General features: G+C 63.0%; 5 protein-coding genes across 9 annotated transcripts; 1 reads left to right on the top strand and 4 right to left on the bottom strand.

Annotated features, from left to right (window-relative positions):
• Nucleotides 1-66: 66 nt before the first annotated feature.
• PRPF19 (pre-mRNA processing factor 19) lies at nt 67-5,281 on the top strand. The gene is made up of 16 exons (XM_040609644.1): nt 67-214; nt 390-539; nt 995-1,071; nt 1,175-1,316; nt 1,487-1,560; nt 1,644-1,706; nt 1,816-1,857; nt 1,956-2,030; nt 2,329-2,404; nt 2,634-2,743; nt 2,950-3,105; nt 3,183-3,252; nt 3,417-3,502; nt 4,025-4,195; nt 4,415-4,520; nt 4,792-5,281. Exons 1-16 carry the CDS (start codon nt 196-198, stop codon nt 4,887-4,889), a joined length of 1,515 nt encoding a protein of 504 aa, XP_040465578.1. The 5' UTR covers nt 67-195; the 3' UTR covers nt 4,890-5,281.
• A 208-nt stretch (nt 5,282-5,489) lies between these two features.
• Nucleotides 5,490-9,912, bottom strand: ZP1 (zona pellucida glycoprotein 1). The gene is made up of 11 exons (XM_040609602.1): nt 9,753-9,912; nt 9,419-9,540; nt 7,872-9,335; nt 7,567-7,702; nt 7,254-7,438; nt 7,061-7,158; nt 6,698-6,825; nt 6,438-6,627; nt 6,213-6,363; nt 5,826-5,910; nt 5,490-5,725 (listed from the first exon to the last, which is right to left on the bottom strand). The coding sequence occupies exons 1-11, from the start codon at nt 9,910-9,912 to the stop codon at nt 5,622-5,624; spliced, it is 2,823 nt and encodes a 940-aa protein (XP_040465536.1). The 3' UTR covers nt 5,490-5,621.
• A 1,566-nt stretch (nt 9,913-11,478) lies between these two features.
• Nucleotides 11,479-14,644, bottom strand: LOC121095178 (acyl-coenzyme A amino acid N-acyltransferase 1-like). Of its 4 annotated transcripts, none has more exons than XM_040609652.1 (4): nt 14,437-14,644; nt 12,683-13,152; nt 12,360-12,562; nt 11,479-12,157 (listed from the first exon to the last, which is right to left on the bottom strand). In XM_040609652.1, exons 1-4 carry the CDS (start codon nt 14,517-14,519, stop codon nt 11,570-11,572), a joined length of 1,344 nt encoding a protein of 447 aa, XP_040465586.1. In that variant the 5' UTR covers nt 14,520-14,644; the 3' UTR covers nt 11,479-11,569. The 4 variants fall into 4 exon arrangements, with proteins under 4 accessions (XP_040465586.1, XP_040465587.1, XP_040465589.1 ...); XM_040609653.1 differs by lacking the exon at nt 14,437-14,644 and adding an exon at nt 13,761-13,894; XM_040609655.1 differs by lacking the exon at nt 14,437-14,644 and adding an exon at nt 13,666-13,754.
• Nucleotides 14,645-14,693: 49 nt separating this feature from the next.
• CCDC86 (coiled-coil domain containing 86) lies at nt 14,694-17,342 on the bottom strand. The gene is made up of 4 exons (XM_040609689.1): nt 17,122-17,342; nt 16,572-16,701; nt 15,851-15,925; nt 14,694-15,107 (listed from the first exon to the last, which is right to left on the bottom strand). Exons 1-4 carry the CDS (start codon nt 17,310-17,312, stop codon nt 14,988-14,990), a joined length of 516 nt encoding a protein of 171 aa, XP_040465623.1. The 5' UTR covers nt 17,313-17,342; the 3' UTR covers nt 14,694-14,987.
• Nucleotides 17,343-17,611: 269 nt separating this feature from the next.
• Nucleotides 17,612-20,139, bottom strand: LOC121095202 (membrane-spanning 4-domains subfamily A member 15-like). 2 transcript variants are annotated; one of them, XM_040609697.1, is made up of 7 exons: nt 20,073-20,139; nt 19,650-19,823; nt 19,196-19,315; nt 18,906-18,962; nt 18,285-18,437; nt 18,013-18,132; nt 17,612-17,823 (listed from the first exon to the last, which is right to left on the bottom strand). In XM_040609697.1, the coding sequence occupies exons 2-7, from the start codon at nt 19,818-19,820 to the stop codon at nt 17,815-17,817; spliced, it is 630 nt and encodes a 209-aa protein (XP_040465631.1). In that variant the 5' UTR covers nt 19,821-19,823; nt 20,073-20,139; the 3' UTR covers nt 17,612-17,814. The 2 variants fall into 2 exon arrangements, with proteins under 2 accessions (XP_040465631.1, XP_040465630.1); XM_040609696.1 differs by having other exon boundaries at nt 20,002-20,129.
• Between the last annotated feature and the right edge of the window lie 2,250 nt (nt 20,140-22,389).

Genomic DNA, 22,389 nt, shown 5'->3' with positions numbered 1-22,389 from the left:
CCGCGGGGAGGTGGGAGCGCGCTGGCGCGCGGCAGGCCGGGAGCGCTTCCGTTTCCGGCGGCGGCGGCGCCCGCGTGAGCTGTTGGATACGTCGAGGCGGCCGCGCGCGCCGCCCGGAACCGGAACAAGAACCGGAGGCGCGACCGGCACCGGAGTGGGCCGCAGTCGGAGAGCGCCGGGCGCCCGGCCTCCGCCATGGCCCTCATCTGCTCCAGTGAGTGCGGGGGCAGCGGGGAAGGCCCCGAGGGGCGGGGGGGACGGTTACCGGGCCGGGGGGGGTTCCTGCACCGGGGGTTCCCCGGCGCCCGGCGGGCAGGCGGCGGCCGGCAGGGCCCGCCAGGCCCCGGCGGTGCTGTAACCCCCGCTCCCTCCCGCCTTCCCCTCCGCAGTTTCCAACGAGGTGCCCGAGCACCCGTGCGTCTCCCCCGTCTCCAACCACGTCTACGAGCGGCGGCTGATCGAGAAGTACATCGCGGAGAACGGCACCGACCCCGTCAACAACCAGCCGCTCTCCGAGGAACAGCTCATCGACATCAAAGGTGGGGCGAGCGGTGCCGGGGGGACATTGTGCCGGTTCTCCTGGGCGAAGCACCGGGGGCTTTGCTGTGTCGGGAGATGCACGAGCTCTGGGTGCCGGTGGGTTTATTAACGTGGGTGACGGTGCAAGGTTAGGGCCAGAAGCAAAGGGTTGGGAGAGAAGCGGTGACGCGGGGCCAAGGACCTTGGGCAGCCACCGAACCTGGCCGCTATGTCCGGTCTGGGGTGAGTTGTATGTCCCCAGTGGGGTGTTGGCACCTTGAGGAAGGATTTCCCGAGGGATCGGTCAGTGGTGCTCTCCCTGATAGCTGGGGGAGGCAAACCATCAGCGTGCTGCAGCGGGAAAGCTGAGCTGCAGGGATCAGGTGGCTGCAGGGTGGAGAGATATGGGTGCAGCTGTCTGAAGGGACCAAATGTTGAGGACATGGTTGATGTGTTCACGTTGTCTTGTTGACAGTTGCCCACCCCATCCGGCCCAAGCCTCCTTCTGCCACCAGCATCCCAGCCATCCTGAAAGCCCTCCAGGATGAGTGGGTAAGTGCTGGATCATGTCTGGAACGGAGCTGAGCACCTGCAGCTGCCCGCACCAGGGCTAATGCGTTTCCCTGCCTTGCCTGACTCTGCCTTATCCTGCTAGGATGCTGTCATGCTGCACAGCTTCACCCTCCGCCAGCAGCTGCAGACGACGCGCCAGGAACTGTCCCACGCGCTCTACCAGCACGATGCCGCTTGCCGTGTCATTGCTCGGCTCACCAAGGAGGTCACAGCCGCCAGAGAAGGTGACATGGGGTGATGTGGGGGCTGTGGGCCTCAGGGAGGAGGAGCTGTGGAGGGGAGAGCAGCGTGTGGCCCGGTAGCACATAGTCGTGGTAGCATTCACTGCGCTGGACACAGTCTCCTTTCCCTTTCAAGCGCCTGTTAAACTCACAGCCTTTCTCTGCCTCTGCAGCTTTGGCGACTCTGAAACCACAGGCCGGCCTCATCGTGCCCCAGGCGGTGCCATCCGCCCAGCCGAATGTGGCGGTGAGTCCCTGCTGCCAATCTCAGTTTGTTTTCCCTGTGTTCCTCCTCTGGATGTCACCAGCTCCCTCCTCTGTCCTGTGCAGGGAGCTGGGGAGTCCATGGATCTGGGAGAGCTTGCGGGCATGACCCCCGAGATCATCCAGAAGGTAAGGGGTCTTCCACTTGCACTGCTACGGCCTTCAGCAGCAGCTCTTCCCCAGCCTCCCGCCGCGGGAGCCCTGGTCAGTCTGTGACCACCCTTCTTTTGTTTTGCAGCTTCAAGACAAGGCTACGGTGCTGACCACGGAGCGTAAGAAGGTAAGCAGCCCCGTTCTGCTCTGAAGATGCCACAGCAGCCAGAACATGCTGTGCCCCAAGAGACCAATGTTTATCTCCACACCGCTTTCCTTTTGCAGAGAGGAAAGACAGTTCCAGAGGAGCTGGTGAAGCCGGAGGAACTCAGCAAGTACCGGCAGGTCGCCTCGCATGTGGTGAGTGCCGTGATGAGGGGGAGCAGGGGGGCTCAAAAACTCCCCCACGTAGCTGGGCACCTGGGCCTCTGCTGTGCCGCTTTGCAGCATCAATACAGCAGCAGACAGATCTGCTGCTGGGCAGTGTGGGGAGAGGGTCGGGACTCTCCGTGCTGCAGCCAGCAAGGACCTGTGCTGTGTTACATGTGGCACAGGCTCCTGCTGTCAGAGTAAAACACTCCGGGCTCCCTCAAGGGCGTCTCAGTTCCCTTTGGGGACATTCTCTTGTGGCATTAATCCGACATCCTATCTCCTGCAGGGGCTGCACAGTGCCAGCATCCCAGGGATCCTTGCCTTGGACCTCTGTCCTTCCGATACCAACAAGATCCTCACCGGTAAGGAGTCGCCTCTGCTGTGGGACTGTGGTGTCCACTAAAAGCCTGTGGCTGCCTGGAACCAGGTCCCTTTCTCTGCTTTGTGGGGGATAGAGCTGGGGTGAGGGGCATGAGGGATTCTCTCGCCTCATGGCAAAGCTTCTCAGGAGGGTGGTCCCCAGGAAAGATGGGCTTGGACTTGGCTGGCTGTAGACTCCCGTTTCTCACCACTCCGTGCTTTGTTTTCCAGGTGGGGCTGATAAAAATGTCATTGTCTTTGACAAGAGCTCGGAGCAGATTTTGGCAACACTCAAGGGGCACTCCAAGAAGGTTACCAGTGTTGTCTTCCACCCGTCTCAGGTGTGCTCAGACCCACATTCAGCCTCTTCCCTTGCAGCCAGGCTGCCCTGGGTCGGGCTTTCCATGCCCTTTTCTGGTGCTCGGTTCTGGTGGGGTCTCCACTTCCTGCAGACTGGTGACGGGCTGGTTCTTGCCTAGAGGGAGCTCTCTTCAACAGAGAGGTGAAGGTCTTTTGATGTTAACTTTCCTGCCTCGTCCCTGTCTAGGATTTGGTGTTCTCGGCTTCTCCTGATGCTACTATCCGGATCTGGTCTGTGCCCAACGCCTCGTGTGTGCAGGTTGTCCGTGCCCATGAGGGCTCTGTGACTGGGCTGAGCCTCCACGCAACAGGCGACTACCTCCTCAGCTCTTCTGATGACCAGGTGAGACCCAGACCTGGGCCACAGACCCCGACCCTGCTTCTCAGCTCTGTACTCAACGCACTGTTCCTGTCTTCCAGTACTGGGCTTTCTCTGATATCCAGACAGGACGTGTCCTCACCAAGGTGACAGATGAGAGCTCTGGCTGTGGTAAGGCTTATAGCTTGACTATTCCCACCCCTGGGGGCTGTTGCAAGCCTGTGGGAAGGAATTTTCCCCTGGGCTCCTGGATTTCACAAGAACTCATCTGGGGGGGACCCTGGTAACAAAGAAAGTCTCCCCAACTGTCCGAATCTCTCCCTGTGTCTCTGCAGCTCTCACTTGTGCCCAGTTCCACCCGGACGGGCTCATTTTTGGAACAGGGACGATGGACTCTCAGATCAAGATCTGGGATCTGAAGGTAGGGCTGGCCCTGAGTGTGTGGAGGGGGACAGGGAGTGTGTCTGCTGGAGTGGGACTTTGGGGAACCTCTTCTGAGGTTTTCTCCAAAAATACAAAGCTTCAGCTCAAGAGTGTCCACTTCTGGCATCGTAGCTGGTGGGGGGGGCTGTCTTGTGATGAGAAGGTGTTTGCTGTGTCCCCAGGAGAATCCGTGAGGAACAGGAGGGTTTGCGGGCAGCTCTGCTGCAGGTTGAGTCTGTGCTGGATGCAGGGGCCTTGCTCAGTCCCGCAGCTGTGAAATTTGTCAGTGCCAGCCACGCGTTGGCGACGCGCTGGAGTTCCAGTGCAGGAGCGGCTCTGGCTGTCGGCAGGTCCGCAGAGCATGTGGAAGCGGCGCAGACGCCGTTCACCCACCTGCATTTTAACTCTGAAGCAGGCTGATACCAGCTGCCTGCCTGGCCAGCTGTGGTTGGCAGGATCTGCTCTCCTGGCTGTGAGGGTGCTGCTGTTCCCTGCCTGTCTCTAACTGCCGTATCCCCAGGAACGCACCAATGTGGCCAACTTCCCGGGGCACTCGGGCCCCATCACCAGCATCGCCTTCTCTGAGAACGGCTACTACCTGGCCACAGCAGCGGACGACTCCTCTGTCAAGCTGTGGGACTTGCGTAAGCTCAAGAACTTCAAGACGTTGCAGCTGGACAATAACTTTGAGGTGTGTGACCATCCCCTTTTCCCCTGCAATGGGCCTGGCCGGCCAGGCTGGCAGCTCCCCTTGGTGCCCACCGTCCCAGACCTGCTTCTGACTATGCTCCTCTGCTCTGGGGGAGCCTGACACAGAGGTGCTGCCCCCCGCCAGCACCCCAAGGGGCCATTTGCAGCTTCCTGGGCCGGATCTGAAGACCTGAAGTGCCGTTTCACTTCTCTTCCACAGGTGAAGTCTCTCATCTTTGACCAGAGCGGCACCTACCTGGCCCTGGGCGGGACGGATGTCCAGATTTACATCTGCAAGCAGTGGACAGAAATCCTCCACTTCACAGGTGAGGAGTTGCGGCTGCAAGAGGGCTGAGGCAGGTGGGGAGGTGTTTCCTGGGTCTGCAGCACGAGCTGTGGGGTGCAAAGCACTACCCACCCTATCAGCGCCCCTGCTTGCAGCACGACCCTCCCACAGCTGCCCAGCCCCGGCTCTTGGCCTCCTCAGCATGGGCAGGTGTGGGGATGGCCGGGCTCTGCCCGTGCCACCCGCAGCAGAGAGGAGGCAGGGGCCAGCTCCGCTCGGTGCCGTAACCACGGGCTCTCTTCCCTCCCCAGAGCACAGTGGCCTCACCACAGGAGTGGCTTTCGGCCACCACGCCAAGTTCATTGCCTCGACGGGCATGGACCGGAGCCTGAAGTTCTATAGCCTGTAGCCCCAGACGTGGGGCCAGGGTCTTGCTGCCATGCTGGGGGTTGGGGTGGGAGGGCGGGAGGGTGTATTGGGGCTGGGGGGAGGCAGGCCAGTTCATTACTTCTCCAGGCTCCCCTGCTGTAGCTGTTGGCAGAGGGGAAGTTAGATGTCGCCTTCCCCGTGCTTCATGGATTTGTTGTTTTAGTTTTCTTTTCCAGTTTTGTGTGTGTCTTTTCCTGACTTTAGATTCTGTGGTTGTAACTGATGCAACAAAAGGTCCAGCCCTGGTGCTGGTGGATGTTTGTGGCCGGGACTGTGGTGGGGATGTGTGGAGGGAGGGAGGGCGGGAGGACTGTGCAGGTTTTGTAAGCAGTTATCTAGTTTCATTACGGAAATAAAGAACTATTCACCGTAGCCATGTGTGCCAGCCCCTCCTGTCCCAGGGGTAAGGAAGGCTCCTGTGAAGGGCTGGGGTATAGCAGGGAGGAGAGCAGGCCTGACAGAGCCGGCAGAAGCACTGGGGGGGACAGGGGCCCCTACTCTTGCCTCCCGTCCCCCAGAGACAAACTACCACTGCAGCCTGCGGCTTGAGCTGTGCTATGCACTGGTTTATTTTTCCAGCTTGCCCCAGAGATGTCAGGCAGTGTCTGGCTGGAGGCAGGAGCTGCACAGGAGGAAGAGGAGGAGAGTGAGCTAGAGCTGGGATGAAGGAGCAGTTCAGGGAGCGAAGGGTGCTCACCCAGCACCTTTGGGCTCAGCCTGGCCGCAGCTTGGGGACCTTTGGAAAGATGATGCATCCCTGGGAGGTGACTATGCCCACGGCTTCAGCTGTCCTGTCCCCCAGAGACCGACGCGCTCCTGGGAGGGACACAGGGGGTCAGTGTGGAAAGCTGGGGCAGGCAGAGGTGGCCCCCCACGGCCAGCTGCTGAGGCTGGAGCTGGCGGCACCGAGACTTACGTGAGGGCACCCCCAGCTGGCAGGAGGGCCGGCAGGGCTCGGGCTGTGCCAGGTGGCACACGGAAGCACTGCAGGAGATGTACACCTGGAAGCCACGGGTGGGCCAGCATCAGCACCTGATGGTGCTGGGGGTCCCAGAGAAGGGGAAGGAACCTGACTCTCCAGCCCCGAGCAGTGTGGGTTCCTGCTGCCATTACAGACCGTGGTCTGGGAGCAGAGTAGCACAGGGCAGCGGTGCTGTGCCAGCACCACGGGCAGCCGGGGGGGAGGTTGGTCAGGAAAAGTGCCAGAGAGGGGGTTTGGGGGGGGGGTTGCCGACACTGGGGGCCTCCAAAGTCCATGGCCAGTCCCCTGGGCGCTACCGCAGGGCATGCCTGCTCCCCTCACCTCTCCCTCCAGCACCGCCATGGAGGGTGGCTCCACAAAGGTGAAGGTGGAGATGACAAAGCGCTGGTAGTGGCTGGGGAAGGGCAGCTGCGGTGAGGCCGGTCCCACAGGCACAAGCTGGGTCCTGTAGTTGTCACCTGTGAAGGGGCACCTGGGCAGAAGACAGACCCGTGGTTGGTGTGGGTGACCCCTCCTGTCTTCATCCTCCTGTCCTGCTCTGCTCACCCGTCCACGAGGATGGGCCACTGGGGCTCGGCTGTGGCGTCGGTGCTGGGGGATGCCCAGCAATGGTGCAGGACCAGCACCAGGTTAGGGTCCGTCTTCTGCAGGAGGCGAACCTCCACGTAGATGGGGTCCCGGAGCACCCTCACCAGGGGGTAGTCTCCATCGGGGTGGTAGGAGCTGTAGCTTTCGTCTGCGGGAAGGACGAGAGGCTGAGCAGGCTGAGGGGGGTGGGCCTGGGGGGGCACAGGTGGGCTGCTCACCAGTGGCAATGCGCAGCTGGAGCCCAAGCGGCCCCAGCATGGCCAGGGGGGTGGAGGTGGGGGGCACGGCCACCTCCATGCGGAGCGGCAGGAGTTCACTGGCGTTGTAGATGCAGCGAGCCTGGAGGCTGTGGGGAGCAGAGCAGACCTGGATGCCCCCCATGCCCTCCAGCCCCCAGCCCAAGGAGGGGTGGGCATCACGGGGGCATCTGCTGCAGGGGTCCCTGGCCCAGCATCAAGCACTGGCAGGAGCAAGGATGGGGGGAGCTGCTCCGGGGGTGCTGCAGGCAGAGGGGGAGCAGAACAGGCTTTGTTGAGGGGGGGTCCCAGCTCTCTGCCCAGCTTTGCCCACCCTCCCCTTACATGTAGGTGCTGTCCCGTGTGATGGAGCCGCGGGGAGACCCCTGGACATCAATGGTGGAGATCAGCTGGTTCTCATAGATTAGCCGGTCCTCGATCACCTGGGGTGGACATGCACACAGGGTCGGGGTCCCCACCTGCGCTCTGAGTGGCTGGGGAGGGTGTCTCAGGAAGGGGAGGGATGTCACATTCCCACCTGGACAGTGGTGCCACACTGTGTGACAGGGAAGTGGAACATCACGAAGGTGTCTGTCACCCTGATGGGCTCGCAGCCGGCCTGGGTGCTGGCGAGGCGTACACTGTCCAGGTTGTAGGGCTGGGTGGCCAGGCCCCGCGGCACCACCAGGACGAAGTGTCCATCCAGCAGGCACTGCACGGTGGCTGCAGCACGGGGGAGTGACTCCATCAGGCTGAGCCGTGGGGACCTGCAACCCCTCTCTCCACCCCAGCAGGTGCCGGCCAAGGCGCTCAGTGATGGGGGTTCCCCAGGGACCCCCCCAGCAGCCTACCCGTGTTGCCGTAATAGCAGGGTGCGATGCGGTCCATGTCGTCATAGCAGCAGCCCGCCTGCAGGCAGGCCTCCCGGCCCTGCGGGGCCACGCACGGCATCCTCCCTGCAGTCACCTGGCACTGCTCCCGTGTCAGCTGGGTGCCTGGGCCGGCAGAGGGGGGACACTGCCCTGAGCCGCCCACCAAAGCAGCCCCCTGCCAAAGCATCCTCCTGCCCGCCCCGCGCATCCCCTCCTGGCTGTGACCTGTGGCTCCAGGGAGGCGGGGGACCCAGCCCCAGCAGCACACCTCCATCCCACCACACCGGCTTACCTGCCCCTGCCGAGGGGTAGAAGAGAGCTGTGGACTGCAGCAGACCAGACTGGGATTGAAGCCCAGGACCTAACAAGCCAGGCTGGGGCTGGGGCTGCAGCCCTGGGTGCACCAAGCCCAGCTGGGGCTGCGCCTGAAGCCCGGGGCGCACCAAACCCGGTCGGGACAGCAGTCCTGGGCGCGCTGGACCCGGTCGTGCCTGGCCTGGAGGTACCAGCCCAGCCTGGCTCTGGAGCCCAGGGTGGAGGAGACCAGTTTGGGATTGGGTCTGAAGTCTGGGATGAGCTAAGCCTGGCCGGCTTTGGGGCTGAGCTCCCAGGCGTACAAAGCCTGCTTGGGTCTGAGCACCAGCATGTGTTAAGCCAGACTGGACACCAGGGTGCACCAGCCCCGGCTGGTTTTGGGGCATAAGCCCTGGATGAAGAAGACCTGGTTGGGGCCAGGCTCCAGAATGCACCATCCCTGGCTGGTTTTGGTTCTGAAGCCTTCGGTGCAGGAGCCCTGGTTGAGTCTGAGCCCCAGGGTGCACCAGCCCCGGCTGGTTTTGGGTCTGAAGACCTGGACGAAGGAGCCCTGGTTGAGTCTGAGCCCCAGGGTGCACCAGCCCCGGCTGGTTTTGGTTCTGAAGACCTGGACGAAGGAGCCCTGGTTGAGTCTGAGCTCCAGGGTGCACCAGCCCCGGCTGGTTTTGGTTCTGAAGACCTGGACGAAGGAGCCCTGGTTGAGTCTGAGCTCCAGGGTGCACCAGCCCCGGCTGGTTTTGGGTCTGAAGACCTGGACGAAGGAGCCCTGGTTGAGTCTGAGCTCCGGGGTGCACCAGGCCAGGCCGGTTTTGGGTCTGAAGACCTGGACGAAGGAGCCCTGGTTGAGTCTGAGCTCCGGGGTGCACCAGCCCCGGCTGGTTTTGGTTCTGAAGACCGGGACGAAGGAGCCCTGGTTGAGTCTGAGCCCCAGGGTGCACCAGCCCCGGCTGGTTTTGGTTCTGAAGCCCCGGGTGCAGGAGCCCTGGCTGGTGCTGAGCCCCAGGGTGCAGGAGCCCTGGCTGGGCTGGGGGCTGCACACCCGTGCGTGTTAAGCCCTGCTGGGGCTGGGAGCCAGGGCGAGCCATGCCGGGCTGGGACTGCACCCCCGGGCGAGCCAGCACCGGCTGGGTCCGAGCCACAGGGGGAACCTGCGCTGAGTGGGCTTGGGGAGAGAGCTGCGGTCCCGGGAGGGCAAGGGCAGACTGGGACACATGGTGCAGGAGGCCAGGCTGTGACAGCGGGACGAGGATGTCAGCCTGGGTCTGGTGGACACTGTTGCCCCGACCAGTCTGGTGCTTGGTGTGCCCGTTGCCATCCATGAGGTTCTCGTAGTCACCCGGCTGTGGGCATGTCATGTTGACTTCGTAGGAGGCGGCCAGGACCCCGCTGAGCAGCGTCTCCTCCAGCTGCACCCTCAGGATGTAGTGATCCTCCTGCGGCAGAGTGGGAGGGACAGTCACCCCCTGCCCATCGGTGCCAGGGCGGGGGACAACCACAAGTGGGACAGCACCCTCACCTTCACCAGGACGTGGCAGCCCTCATAGCCGGAGGAGAAGATGACAGCACCGTCCGCCCCAGCATTGAGCCAGTGGAGGCAGATGGAGCAGTTGGCCACGTCAAAGCGAGTGCCAAACTCGTCTGAGGGGACACCGCAGGGGGTGAGGGGGCACAATCAGGTGCCATGATGCTCCCCAGGGAGGCAGGTGCACAGATACCCTCCCGGTGCCAAAAGCTCATTTGAGCCGTTGGGTTCACCCCACCAGGGCACCAGCGCCCTGGGGTTTGGGGGAAACCACGGGGTGCACCCATGAGCCAGGGAGGGGGCTTGCACCCGCCTGCCCCCCACTTACCTATGACCTTGAAGCGGACGGTGCGGTCGCGGGTGGGGTACGCCAGCAGCTGCATGCCGTGGTCCCCGCAGTCGTAGCGGTACCGCAGGAGCGAGAAGGTGGCTCCAAGCCCCGGGGGCAGGAGGAGCAGCAGGAGAAGGAAGGAGCAGCTCTGTCCCATGGCGGGGGCGGTGAGCGAGGCCGGAGCGCCAGGCTCTCCGTGGGTTGGCGCTGGGGCTGTGGATTTATAGCCAGCCCTCTGGGACGCGGTGGGGGACATCAGATGACCGGTGCCTCCTGCCCCGTGGCGGGGGTACGAGCTCTGCCCAGGGCTCCTCGCTCCCGTGCCACCAGCGACCTCGCTGCCCTGGCCCCACGGTCACCTCCCGCGGCCGTGCCAGGGTGACCGGGGAGGAACCGAGAGCTGTTCAAAGAAACAGTTTGTCCCACCACAGGAGAAACTATCTGTGCAGATGGGGAGTGGGGACAGCACCAGTCAGGATGACACGCCGGACTGAGCCATCTTGGTGGGAGAAGGGGGCTAGTGTGTGCCCACCTCCCTGCTGGCCACGCAGCCTTGGCATTTGCCGCAAGCCGGTGGGGAAAGCGGTGGCATCTGGCTCCCTGATGGATACGTTGCTGCCAGGGCAGCCATGGGGCCGGCAGCCTGCGGAGGGAGCGAGGCAGCACAGCCTCGGTGAGGTTTGGGGGCCAGGGAATGGGACAGGTGTCCCCACATCACCCCCCCGGTGGCTGCACGCCCCGGCTCTGCCTCCCTGGCAGTGCCACAGGGGAACCAAAAGTCCTTCCAAGAACAATTTGTCCCACGGAGGCGACGAGTCGGAGCAGCTACTCCTGCAGTGGGGAATCGAGACTGCTGCCCCGAGCGTGGTGCGGGGCCAGGGGTCCCCAGGCCACCCCTACCCAGCCATCACTTTCCTCTGCTCTGGGGTGCTCCCCGGCACCCCTCTCCTGCCTGCCTGGCTGCTGCCCTCACCCCAGAGCAAGTGTGGCTGTGATGCTGCCAGCTGTGCCGTGGGGGTCCCAAGCCCCCCGGTGCTCATCCCAGAGGTCCCCACAGGACGGCAAGTGGGGAGCCAGAGCTGAGATTTGCCAGGACCCCAGGACGGGGAGGACCTTGGTCCCCTTGGGTGGCTGCTGAGCTCTTTGTGGGGTCCCTCTGCCTCCCTCTTCAGATGTTTCCCTTCTGGGTCTTATCATTATTGGAAATTAAACTGAGTCACCACCCCTGCTGCCCCTCCCCCCCCCTTGCCAGTGTGACGGTCATGCCCAGCTCCCACACCCTGCCCCAGCACGTGCCAGGCATCCGTGCGCCCAGACACCCGTTTGCCATCCTCCATCCCAGTTAAAGCCGCCAGCCTCCACGTTTTGGGGATTTACAACCCTCCTGCCTCCAAGGAGCCGCTGTCCTTGGCATTCCCAGGGAAAAACCCACCCCCAGCTCGGTGCAGGAACAGGGACTGCGCCAGCTCCCACCGGCTCATGGCACAGAACCCCGGCTCACGGCGACAGGGTGCGCACAGCCAAGAGTTTAGCCATAGCCCCCCCCTAAAACCTTCAAAAAACCCCCCTCAAAAAGCAGTATCAGCCACAGAGAGCCCCGCATGACCCCCTGAGCCATGGATGTGCCTATAGACGTACCTTATAGACACACTGGGGTGCTCCCACACGACGACGCCAGGACGTGGTGCCCCCAGCCCTGAGCACAGGCAGGACCAGGCAGCGCTGGCAGGCAGGGTGGACTTTATTGAGTGGGGCAACAAGGCTGGGAGCAGCCCCCGGCAGCCCCCTTTCTCCCCCCACCTTCCCCGCAGCCATCACAGCTTCATGGTGGCAGCAGGGCCCAGGTGGACCTCCAAGAACTGGACAATCTCCTGCCACGAGTGCTCCTGAGCCTTGGCGTGGGGCTGGGCTTCGCCCCCCCACACTACTGGCCGGGGGGCGCCCCGCAGGCTGGACACACTGCAGAGGGGCGAGCCGGGGGGCTCGATCAAGTGGCCAGCCCCAGGGTAGGAGAGGAGGCGGCAGCTCTCTGGTGGCATCCGTGCCATGGCCAGCTGGGCGAAGAGCTTGCTGTTCATGCTGCGGTCAGCCTCCCCCACCACGAAGAGGACCTTCCCCCGGACCCTCTCGACCGGGATGGCCGAGGCGCTGTGTGCGGGGTCCCGGGGGTCAGAGAAGATGGCAGAGTTGTCCAGGGCCCCCATCTCGGCGAAGATGATGCGCTCGGCATAGTAGGGGATAGGGGGGATGCGGAGGTCCTTGTAGACCAGTGGGTTGCCGTGAAGGAAGGCTGTGCCATTGATCCACACCGTGGCCACTACCTGTGGCAGGAAGGTGGCCATGGCCAGGGCCACCTCTGCTCCTTTGGAGACGCCGACAACACCCAGGCCAGGGCCTCGCACCTGCAGGGAGGGGGAAATGGAGCCAGCTGGCAGGACCACTTGCTGGGACATCACTGGGACGTCCCCAGTCACTGGGACGTCCTCGGTCACCAGGACACCTTGCTTATCAGGATGCCCCTGCTCACCAGGACATCCCACTCACCAGGATGTCCCCAGGACACGCCTGCTCATGTGGTGCCACTCACCACACTGCAGGGCTCACCTTGGGGTGCCGGAGGAGCAGCTCAGCCGCCTCCTCAAAATACTCCAGGTCAAGCTGGGCCAGGGTGCGGGGCAGGTCATCATAGGCGAAGAAGGCCAGCGCCAGCACGGCGAAGCCCCGGCTGGCCAGCAGCCCTGCGCGGAACTCAATGAGGCCACCTGCGCCTCCAAAAAGGTCGATCACCCCCGGGAAAGGTCCCGGTCCTGTGGGAAGCCAGACAGAGATCATCACTGCTGAGAGCAGCAGAGCCACCGGTGCCACCCCACACCCCAGGGGTCCCGCCTGGCTGGGCAGCCCAGGGGTCCCCACACCCCCCTGCTCACCAGGTGGCAAGAAGAGGGCTCCACGGACCCTGCCCTCCCGGATGGGCACCCGCTGCGTGCCAGGACCCACGTACCACCGCTCGGCCTCGCAGGAGGCCAGCGCCTGGTCCTGGGGCACAGGGACCAGGTGGAGGCCATCGAAGACCTCCAGGCGGACGATGAAGGGGCTACCGGCCACATCCCGCTTGATGAGCCGTCGGAAGAGGGTGTCGGGCTGCAGGAACCAGAAGAGCCCCATGGGCCAGAGGCCGGAGTAGCTGCCGCCCAGAGCGGCATGGCGCCCTGGGTCCACCTCACCTGCCCCATCGGCGTGGAAGAAGGCGCGCGCCTGGAAGCACTCGCCATGCTCATCCGTCAGCGATGCCCGCAGGGTGACCAGCTGTGAGGGGGACAGTCCCCGCACCAGCACCTGCACCGGCCGATCGGCCAGCGAGGATTGTGGTGTCACCGTTACCTCCACCATGGTGCACCTGGGGATGGAGATGAGCATCACACCCCCAAGCATCACACCCGGGCCACGGGGTCACCTCGCCCAGGGAGGGGGCCACCATGGGGTGGCAGTAGGGGACTGTCCCAAGGGATTCTAACGTGGCGCCACAGGACTTGGCTATCACACGTTGCGCTTTGTAGCCCAACCAGTCCCACTAGCATCTCTCCTTCCGTGGTCCCATCTCCCCCCCCCCCCCCCCCCCCCCCCCCCCGCCACCACCAACACACATCACCACACCCAGCACCAGCAGCCCCCCCCCAAACTTGCCCAGCAGCAGCAACACCCACAAAGACACCCCTTCAGCACCCACCGTCCCCTCGCCCCACACTCCTCCTCCTCCGCATCCCAGGGCCAGGCAGGCAGGGGCTACGGCCCCCCCGGTCCCGTGCAGACCCCACGTTCCCTGCACGCAGAGAGGCAGGCAGGCCGTGGCAGCTGGCGGTGCGCCCAGCACAACGCTGGCCCCAGCCCAGGGAGGAGGTGCCCAGCTCACCCGCCTACGCCCTGCCATGAGAGCAGCCCCCCCTCAAAGCCTCGGGTGCCTGCAAGCCCCAAAGCCACGCGGGTGGGCTCCAAGGCCCCTCTTACCGGGCTGGGGCAAAGGCTGGGCTGGTGCTGCGGCGCTGGGGAGGGCGTGGGTGGGAGAGGCAGGGCTCCAGGCTGCCTCAGCAATCATTAACCTCATTAACGCAGAGAGCAGCGAGTGCAGAACCCTCCTGCCCGATGACCCCGGCCACGCTGGCAGCCACCCCACTGCACCCCACAGCTCCTGCCAGGCCCCCTGCCCCCCTCCATAGGGGCTGCCACCCCCCACCCCAACTCCTGCTCAGTGGGTGAAACGGGAAGCGCTGCACCGCCCCACTGGAATCCCCTGTGACGCCCCCAGCCCATGATTAACCCACCCCTCTGCTATGCTCTGCCTCGGGGGCCGCAAGGCCAGCTCCCCCCACAGCCACTGCTCATCCTGGAGCCGCCAGCTTGTCCCCAGCCCAGGATGAAGCTCCTGGGCCCGGGGACCACCCTGCCAGCCCACACCAGGGCCCCCCAGTGCAAGCAAGGGCTTATTGCTCCCCACAGCCTTGTGTTTGGGGGCCACCCTTGGCCCCCCACCCCACTGGTTTGGCTCACAGCAGGCTGGACACAGAAAAGGGCGTTCATAAAACAAGAAAAACCAAGAAGGTGAAGAGATCTGTGTGGGTTTCCCACCCCAAGCGCCTGCCTTCCAGCTGCCTCCCCACCATCTCCCAGCCCCGCTCAAACCCACCCTGCGGCACCCCAGCACCTCCAGAGAAGGCCGACAGGAGGTTGTGCTGCACCACGCAGCAGAGATGTGCCCCCTCCCTTCATTACAGGCTCCAGGGCTCATTCACAGGGGGGAAGAGACCTCTCTTTGAGGAAGAAAATCCTCAGGGGCTATGGCACTCTGCAGTCCCAGGAAGGCTGAGGGAGATCTGCCTCAGCAGAGGGAAGGCCCCAAGCTGGAGCCATCAGCCCCTCCAAACCATTGGAGACAAGCCCGAGTCAGTTCCTAGTCATCTTTATAAAGAAAAAGCAGATCTGGGCAGGTGAAGCAGTTCTCCTTGCAGCCCGTGGCCATCAGCAACACCACAACTTCCCAAGGCAGCGGGGATCCAGCAGCTGGTTCCTGTGGGTCACGGCACTGCGTACCCCACCCCAGCTCTGTCCTGCGGTCTGTCCAACACCGAGGGCCTGGGCAGTGATTCCTGCCCACCGAGCCGAGGAAGCACACCTGGAGAGGTGCGGGACACACAGAAACCCCGGCTGCCCAGGCACTGTAGTGCCCCATCTCCTGTCTCACTCCTTGGCTGCTTTGCGCTGCACAGGTGTCTTCTGGAGCAGGGCCAGCGTGTCCCTCTTCTCCACCCGCCGCAGCTGCTTCTTCTTTGCTCGCTTGAGCTTCAGTGGGTTCCGGATCTGGGGGGGGTGGGGGTGGGGGAGAGGGGGCTTTCAGGCACTGGGGAGGCAGGCGGGACAGGCACAGCAGAGCTCCCTGCCTCCCACCCCTGCGGCACGGCCCCAGCCAGAGCCCAGCCCCTCCACAGAGCTGCAGGATGGGATCTTCTCCCTCCCACTGCTGAAGCAGCAGAGGTAGCGAGGATCAAAGTGTGTACACAAAGCCGTCTGGCTCCTGATCAGATTTATCCTAAAACTCCTCCCTGGAAACATCTCCCAGTTGCCCCAGATCTCATGTCAGAGGCGACAGGCAATACCACATTCTCGCCATCACCATGTGGCTGTGCAGTTCCTCACTGCACCCTCCCCGAGCTCCCAGGTCTCTTCCAGATGGAAAAGCCATAACCTCAAAGCACTGTATGCCTGGATCCACATCAGTGCCATGTTTCCGTCGCTCTATCACCCCATGTGCCGACCATCCCCGGGGCAGCCTCAGTTCTGGTTTTCTCAGGCTTGGAAAGGAAGCTGTCCCTCCCAGCCCACCCTGCAGGACACCAGTTGCCTGCTTGGCAGAGACACCCTCCAGCTGAAGCTGGCTTTAGTTGGATCTCCCCAGTCCTCCCAGTGCTGCTCACAGCATCCTTCAAAGGAGGAGCCAGGGAGAAGAACTGGAGCAAACTGGAGGCCAGTACCCAGGGTCTGGAGGCTGCTGGGTCTGCTGGGCCACCACAGTGCCCTCTGCTAGGAACGGGGCCCTGACTCACCACTTGGACAATCTCCGCCTTCCGCTCGTTTTCCAAGCGCCGCTTCAGGTTCTCCTCCCGCCGCCGCTTCTTCTCCTGTGAAAGCAGCATCAAAACATTCCCTGCAGGTCCATCCCTCCCTCCCTCTGGCCTTAAACCCAAACCAGCTGATGCCAACACCGGTCAGGGAGCTGCATGGCTATGGCAGCACAAGCAACACCTGCCCAAGCATGAAATCTGCTGCACAAAGCCAAACCCACAGCGCTTTTCTCCCCAGCACAAGGCTCAAACTGACCGACTGGGTTTATTCCAAGTCAGCGACTTGCAGCACGTGACCGTCGCAGCCTGGATTTGGCACGATGACAAGGAATTCACTGTCCCAACTGCCCAGGGGAAGGGCAGTGGTGTGGTTTGTGCTCAGCCCACAGGGCTCTGCCACAATAATGCCACAGCCAAGAAGCCCAGGATGTGGGCAGAGACACACGGCTGTGTATGGAGAGAGGCAAAAAGTCTCTGCTCACGGCCTAGCTCCGCAATGTGGCCCTGAGCTCGCCCTAGCAAAGGGAGCGGGTAGCTCCGGCCGAGGGCTGGGACAGCAGAGTCCCTGTCTCCCCGGCAAACCCGCCCCATGGAGGGCCAGTGCTGCACGCTCACTGCCCCATGGAGACAGCAGGCACAGAGGGGCTGGGTGATGCTGCCTGCAGGGTCCTGAGCCCCAGGCCCAGCTCCCAAGCCCTGTTACCTCACGCTCTCTCTGCTTCCCCTCCTGCAGCTGCCGTGCCAGGTCCCGGACAAGCTTCCTCTCCTGCCGCTCCTTCATCTTCCGTGCCCAGGAGGTGCGAAGGGCCTTGTCCTGGATCATGTGTGAGAACCTGGGCAGGCAGATGGGCCGGGTCAGCAGCTGGAGGAGGGAAAACTGCACCCCCCATGGCTCACAGACCCCCTGCCCACTCAGGGTCCTCTCCAGAAACTCCTCGGGCCAGAACTCTGTGAAACTCTCCCAGCTCAGAGCCTCCTGCAGCAGCCTCGCCCCTCCATATCCCATCCAAACCTTCCCCTCGGCTCAGGACTCCCCCAAAACAGCCCTGTCCCCGCCGGGTCCTTCCGCAGTCCCCCTACGAACCACCCCCGTTGCCCCAACCAAAGCACCCCCCAAACGGCCCTGTCCCCCCAAAACACCCGCAGAGCTTCCCCCCGAGCTCAAGAACCCCCATACACCCCTGTTCCCACCAGAGACCACCCCAAAGCGTCTCCCCCCGCCCCGAGGCCTGAGCCCCCCACCCTGTGCCCACCTCTTTTTGCCGGGGTCCTTCCACACCCGCCCCGACTTGGGCCTGCCCCGCGGGATGGCCGCCACCGCTGCCTCCTTTCGTTTCTTGGAGGCTTTCCGACGCCGCCGGGCCGGGGCCGGGGCCGGGACTGCCTCATTGGGCTCCTCGGGGCCGGGGGCCGGGCCCGGGGCCGTCCCGCACTCCCCCACCATTCTACACGCTGCCCCCTCCCCGGCGGCGCCCGGTGATGACGTCAGAGACGCGCCGCCGCCATACGCATGCCTGGCAGGAGCGCCAGGCTGAGCCCGCGGCCGCCATCTTGGTGCCGGGCAACGCCTCCCGCCTCCCCGCCGCTGCCGGGCGGAGGCCGCCATATTTGTGCCGGGCAGGCGTGTCGGGGTGCCTGTTATCTCGTCGTCGCGGCGGCCCGTGCCCGGTGCCCTGTAGCTCCCGCCGCAGCGTGAGGGCCCCCAGCCCCTGAGGGAGCCCCGGAGAGACGCGTGGGCTGGGCGGGGGGAGAGGCCTTTATTGGGGGGCAAAGGCGCGGAGGTGAGCGGCCTGGCTTGGGGTGCTGAGAGCTCTGAGGCCCCGCAGGGCCCTGGCCAGCCCCACCGTGAGGCACCGGGGACCCCCCTCGGCTCCAGCACCTTGGCTGCAGCAGGGCAGGGGCACACAGTGGTTCTTCACAGGGGACGGCTGCCAGCTTGGCCGTGGCTACAGCGCCTGGGAGAGGAAAAGGGGGAAATTCTGCTTTTGGGGTCATGCAGAGAAGCCGCCCCTGTGGGTGACCAGCCTGGGGCGGCCCCTCAGAGGAAAGAAGGGGGTGGATGACGCTGCTATGCTGCTGCTGAAAAGCCAGAGCCAGTGTCCCATGTGCCCTCAGGGCTCTGGCAGGCAACAGGGCCCCCTCACCATGCGTGTGTAGTCATGCTGCTTGATGGCATCGTAGCCGAAGGCCAGGGCCGCCACCGCCGCGCAGAACTCCAGCAGGCTGAAGATGATGAATATGGAATCCAGCCCGTTGCTCACCATCTGTAGGGAGGAGAGCAGAAGGGTCCTGCAGGTCCTGTTCCCTGGCAGCACCCATCGTCCCCTTCCCCTGTGTAGCAGTCGCCCTGTTTGCTTGTCCCATGCAGTGACAGGAGGCTTGGACCCACCACCTGAGCAGGACCAGGAGGCTCTACCTTGTTCTCAGCATCGAAGCACCAGTCAGGTTTCAGATAGTACGGCTTATTCTCGCAGCCAGGGATGTTGCGAGTGATGGCTGTGGTGTGGACAAGAGTGGCCACCAGCGTGCTCAGGATGACCCCCATATTGACGATGCAGCAGGTCTTCACCTGTGTGGGTCACTTCTCATCAGCCATCAGCAGCTATGTCCCTTCTGCTCCTGCCAAGACCCCCACGAGGTGCCACAGAGTGGAGGGAGAGGCTGCCTGGGGCTTTCTGTTTGAGCTGTCTGAGCAGGGGTGCCTCCAAGTTGGATTATTCAGCTCCGATCGAATATACTCCTGGACAAGCCAACCAGGGCAGCCACCCTCCGTGATGCCTTTTGTCTCCATCATCCGAGACTGACTCCACGAGGCCCTGAAGCATGAAAGATTGCCCCACCACCCCCCCTGCTTGATGGGGAGGTTGCTGAGCACCTCCTGAGGGTGTGACACACTTTCAGTGCCTTGCTGTAGACCCTGTGGTGTGAATCTAGGCTGTGGAGGGGTCCTGCCAGCCGCTGGAAGGGGCAGGAGTTGCAGAAGCAATGGGGGGGAATAATTTGTCCCTGCCAGCCTGACCGCAGGGGACCCCCTTACCAGCAAGATGCTATCCCTTTTTTCGCTTTCCACGAGGAGAGAGCCTGAGACCAGGAGCTGCTCAGAAAACAGGAGAAGGGTGTCAGCAGCAAGGCACCCGCCCTGCATGTCCCAGTGCCCCTCCAGCTGTGTTTGGGGCTGCATGCAGACCCACTCCACCCCCAAAGGGGACAGCCAGAATATCTGGGTATAAGAGGAGGCCCTGGTGATGAGTGGATCTGTGCCCTGATCCACCAAGATCCCCCTGTCCTCATAAGATGGTGAGGAAGGCCAGGCATATCCCTGCTTACCAGGAGCCCGAGCCAGAAGAGGACCCCGCTAACCACAGGGAGGGAAGGGGAGCTGTACTGTGACGCTGTCAGGATGATCCCGAAGCAGACATGGATGATCCCAGTGAAGATGTGGATGGTCTAGGGAAGGATGGGGGAGAGGCATCCCCCCAGTCACTCTGAGCCCAAAGTGCTGCCCGTCTGCCAGCACCAGCAAAGGATGGGTGTCACCATTGCTGTTAGCCACACCCAACCTGATCCCATGGCCACACCGCGTCCTGGCTGTGCCCCACAGTGCCAAGAAGGGACTGGGCACAGCTGGGCGTGCTGCCGCTTGGCACAGTGGCATGAGCTGGCAAAAGGAGCTGGTCCCAACCGTCACCGCCGCCCCAGCCAAGGACAACCTCAAGCAGCACAGTCCCTGGGGATACTTGGTCCCCGAGGTGCCCCATCCCCCTGGGACACTGTGTCTCACCCCCAGTGCCTTGGGCTGAGCCCTTCTGAAGCCTTTGACTTGAAATGATGATACAGCAGGTGTGGGTGGCCCAGAGCTGGAGGCCAACTGGGCTGCTCGGGGGTCTGTGGCCGGGATGACCTCCGTGATGATCCTCATGCCCCCAGAATCGGTCACCGTTGTGGCTGCCATCGCCTGTGGGCAGAGCGGGACTGGGGAGCCGGGAAAGCTGAAGGACCAGGCCAGCTCCCACCCTGCCCAGGGACCATGAGATGTGTCCACACAAGCAGTGACACAAGAAGCAGTGACAGCCTCTTACAAGGATGGCCCACACCCTGTCCTGCACCCCACACCTCACCCCCCACCCAGGTACCTCCTTCAGCCTGGGCTTGCCCTTCTCCTCCTCCCCACAGTCACTGTTAGTGGTCCGTTTGGTGTCCGAACCTCCCCGGGAGGTGGTGGTCAGGCAGGGATGCAGTCCCTCTGCCCTTTGCTCCCCGCAGGAAGTTTGTTCATGGAAATCTCGTCAGGTCTCTCTTGCTCAACAAGGCAGCTTTGCCAATGGAGGGGAGAGAGGCTGGCAAAAACCCCACGTGCATCTGCCTGTGCATGCAAGGTGGGGGGAGAGGGAGGCGGGGAGAGGGGCTCTGCAACCCCGAGGTGCACATCACCTCCAAGGGCTTCACTGCAGCCTGGGGAAGGCATTGGACACTTGCCCCTTGGGATGCTCTGAGTAGGAGACTCCTCTGCCCAGTCCTTTCCCTCCCCAGCTGTGGACACTTTGCTCAGACATTATCTCTGTTAGGCACGTGCCAGCCCTGGCAGGGTCCTAACGAGGTGCTTGGGCATTCATTTGGCTGCCCTCGTTAGAGCCACTACGAGACAGACAGCCCTGGCAATTCCACTTACAGGAAAAAGAAAAAAAAAAAAAAAAAAGAGTGAAACAGGACATGGCACAAACACCATAAACCCTGTTAGTCTATAAAGGTCCCGAGGAAGCTCCGTTATTGCCTTTTTATTTTCTTTAGGGTTTTTCTTCCTCTGTGAGCACCTCGAGCCCGTGGGTCTGCTCCCCGGTGAGGACAGCCCACCCACAGGAGCGAGCCGGGGGGCGGCAGCATGGTGTGCAGTGCCGGACGGCTCCGGTGTGGGCCCGGTGGGAGCTGAAGGGAAAGGAGATGCAGTTGTTTACGATAGGAAATGAGAGCTCAGCCTGGGAACGGAGCCACTGCACATGGCGAGGAGCTCCCAAGGGGCAAGTTCGGAGGCCCCCTTCCTCCCTCCGCCGGCCACTGGTCTCAGGTCTGCCAGAAAACAGCTATTTCCTTTGTGGCCGTCATCCCCATCTGCTCACCAGGAGGGCCACAGTCCTCCGCACTGGCCCGCAAGGACCCCCCAGGTTTCCTGGATGTTCGGCGGGTGCAGGGTTGGATGCTGTGGGGTAGGATGCTGGCTGCTGGTCCCATCCCCTCTCATCCTCATTCTCCCCTGTGCTTGGCAAAGTCCCCAGCGCTGGGTGCTGCAGGCAGCTCTGGCTCTGGGACCACACAAGGGAGCAAAGGCTCCCATTCCTGCTGTGCAGGGGAAGGGGACAAGGGACAAAAAAGATGAGGTTTGGTTCGACCTCCACCCATGACATGCTCTAGTCCGGCTCAGGGAGCAGGCAGGAGGGCGCAGGGCAGGTGGACATGGCCCTGGGACCCCGCTTGGGCTTTTTCCTCCCTTGGAGGATGCGAATGTCTGAGCACTGCCCGAGGCTTTACTCAAGCTATTTCTTGGTGGAACAGGAATATTTGAGCACAGGGTTCTGGCATTTCTCAGCTCGGGCTGGCTTCACCCCGCGTTGGCAGCCGCCGGCATCACCAGCATTAGGGGCCCCAATGCCCCATCTCTGCCCGAACCTCTCACCGCAGCCCCAGCAAGGGCCAGGACCCTCCACAGCCCCGTTCCAGCTGAGGATTTAGGAGCAGGTGGAGCAACTTTTGGAAGCGCCTTTTCCTTTCCTTTGGCCCTAGAGGGAGCTGAGACGCCTGGTTTGGAGGCACATCACTTCCCAGAGCTCGGCAGAGGCTTCCAGCGCTGGGGCCAGCAGCGGGGCGCGACCCCCAGCGAGAGGTCAGCAGCCACAGCCCCCCCAGCCCGGGCTGGCCGGGGGGGGGAACAAGGGGATCGGTGGTACCAGGGCTGGGCACAGGCTGTAGGTCATGGAAAGAGGCCACATCTCGGTGTCTTTTGGGGGAGCAGAGGGACCAACAGCATGGCCACATCCTTGGCTCTTAAGTTTGCAGAGACACTGGAGTGAAGCTGTCTGGCCACACATCCCAGCAGACCCTGTGTTTCCCTGAGGATTTTTCCCAAAGGCTTTCTCTTCATCCGTGCTGCACAGGCTGGAAAACGGGGGACTGACTGGTGGTTGACTGGGGTGATGGCCACGAGCCTGGGAGCAGGATGGTGCTGCAGAGGAGGGAGCAGAGTGCCAAGCAAGCCTCAGCAGCTGAGCTGCGGCTGTGGGGTCTCGGCTCTCCCCTGTCCCATTTTGGGTCCTTACAGCCAGCCCATTTCCCAAGTTCCTTGCCTGTTGGCTAGCAAGAGGGAACACAGTTGGTCTGTACCCTCTCCAATGCTCTGGGGAACGGGAGGATTTTCTGCACAGCAGCAGGGGTTGTTCAGCTGGTAAATCCAGAGCACAGCTGAGCACTGAACCCAGAAGGTTTTCCCATAGCTGGGGGGCTACTCCCACCAAACCAGCCTAAATCAGGTC

The sequence above is a fragment of the Falco naumanni genome, chromosome 10 (assembly GCF_017639655.2).
Source record: "Falco naumanni isolate bFalNau1 chromosome 10, bFalNau1.pat, whole genome shotgun sequence".
NCBI classification, from domain to species: domain Eukaryota; kingdom Metazoa; phylum Chordata; class Aves; order Falconiformes; family Falconidae; genus Falco; species Falco naumanni.
Note: the sequence above shows the minus strand (reverse complement) of the source record. Positions and strands in the feature narration are given on the sequence as shown.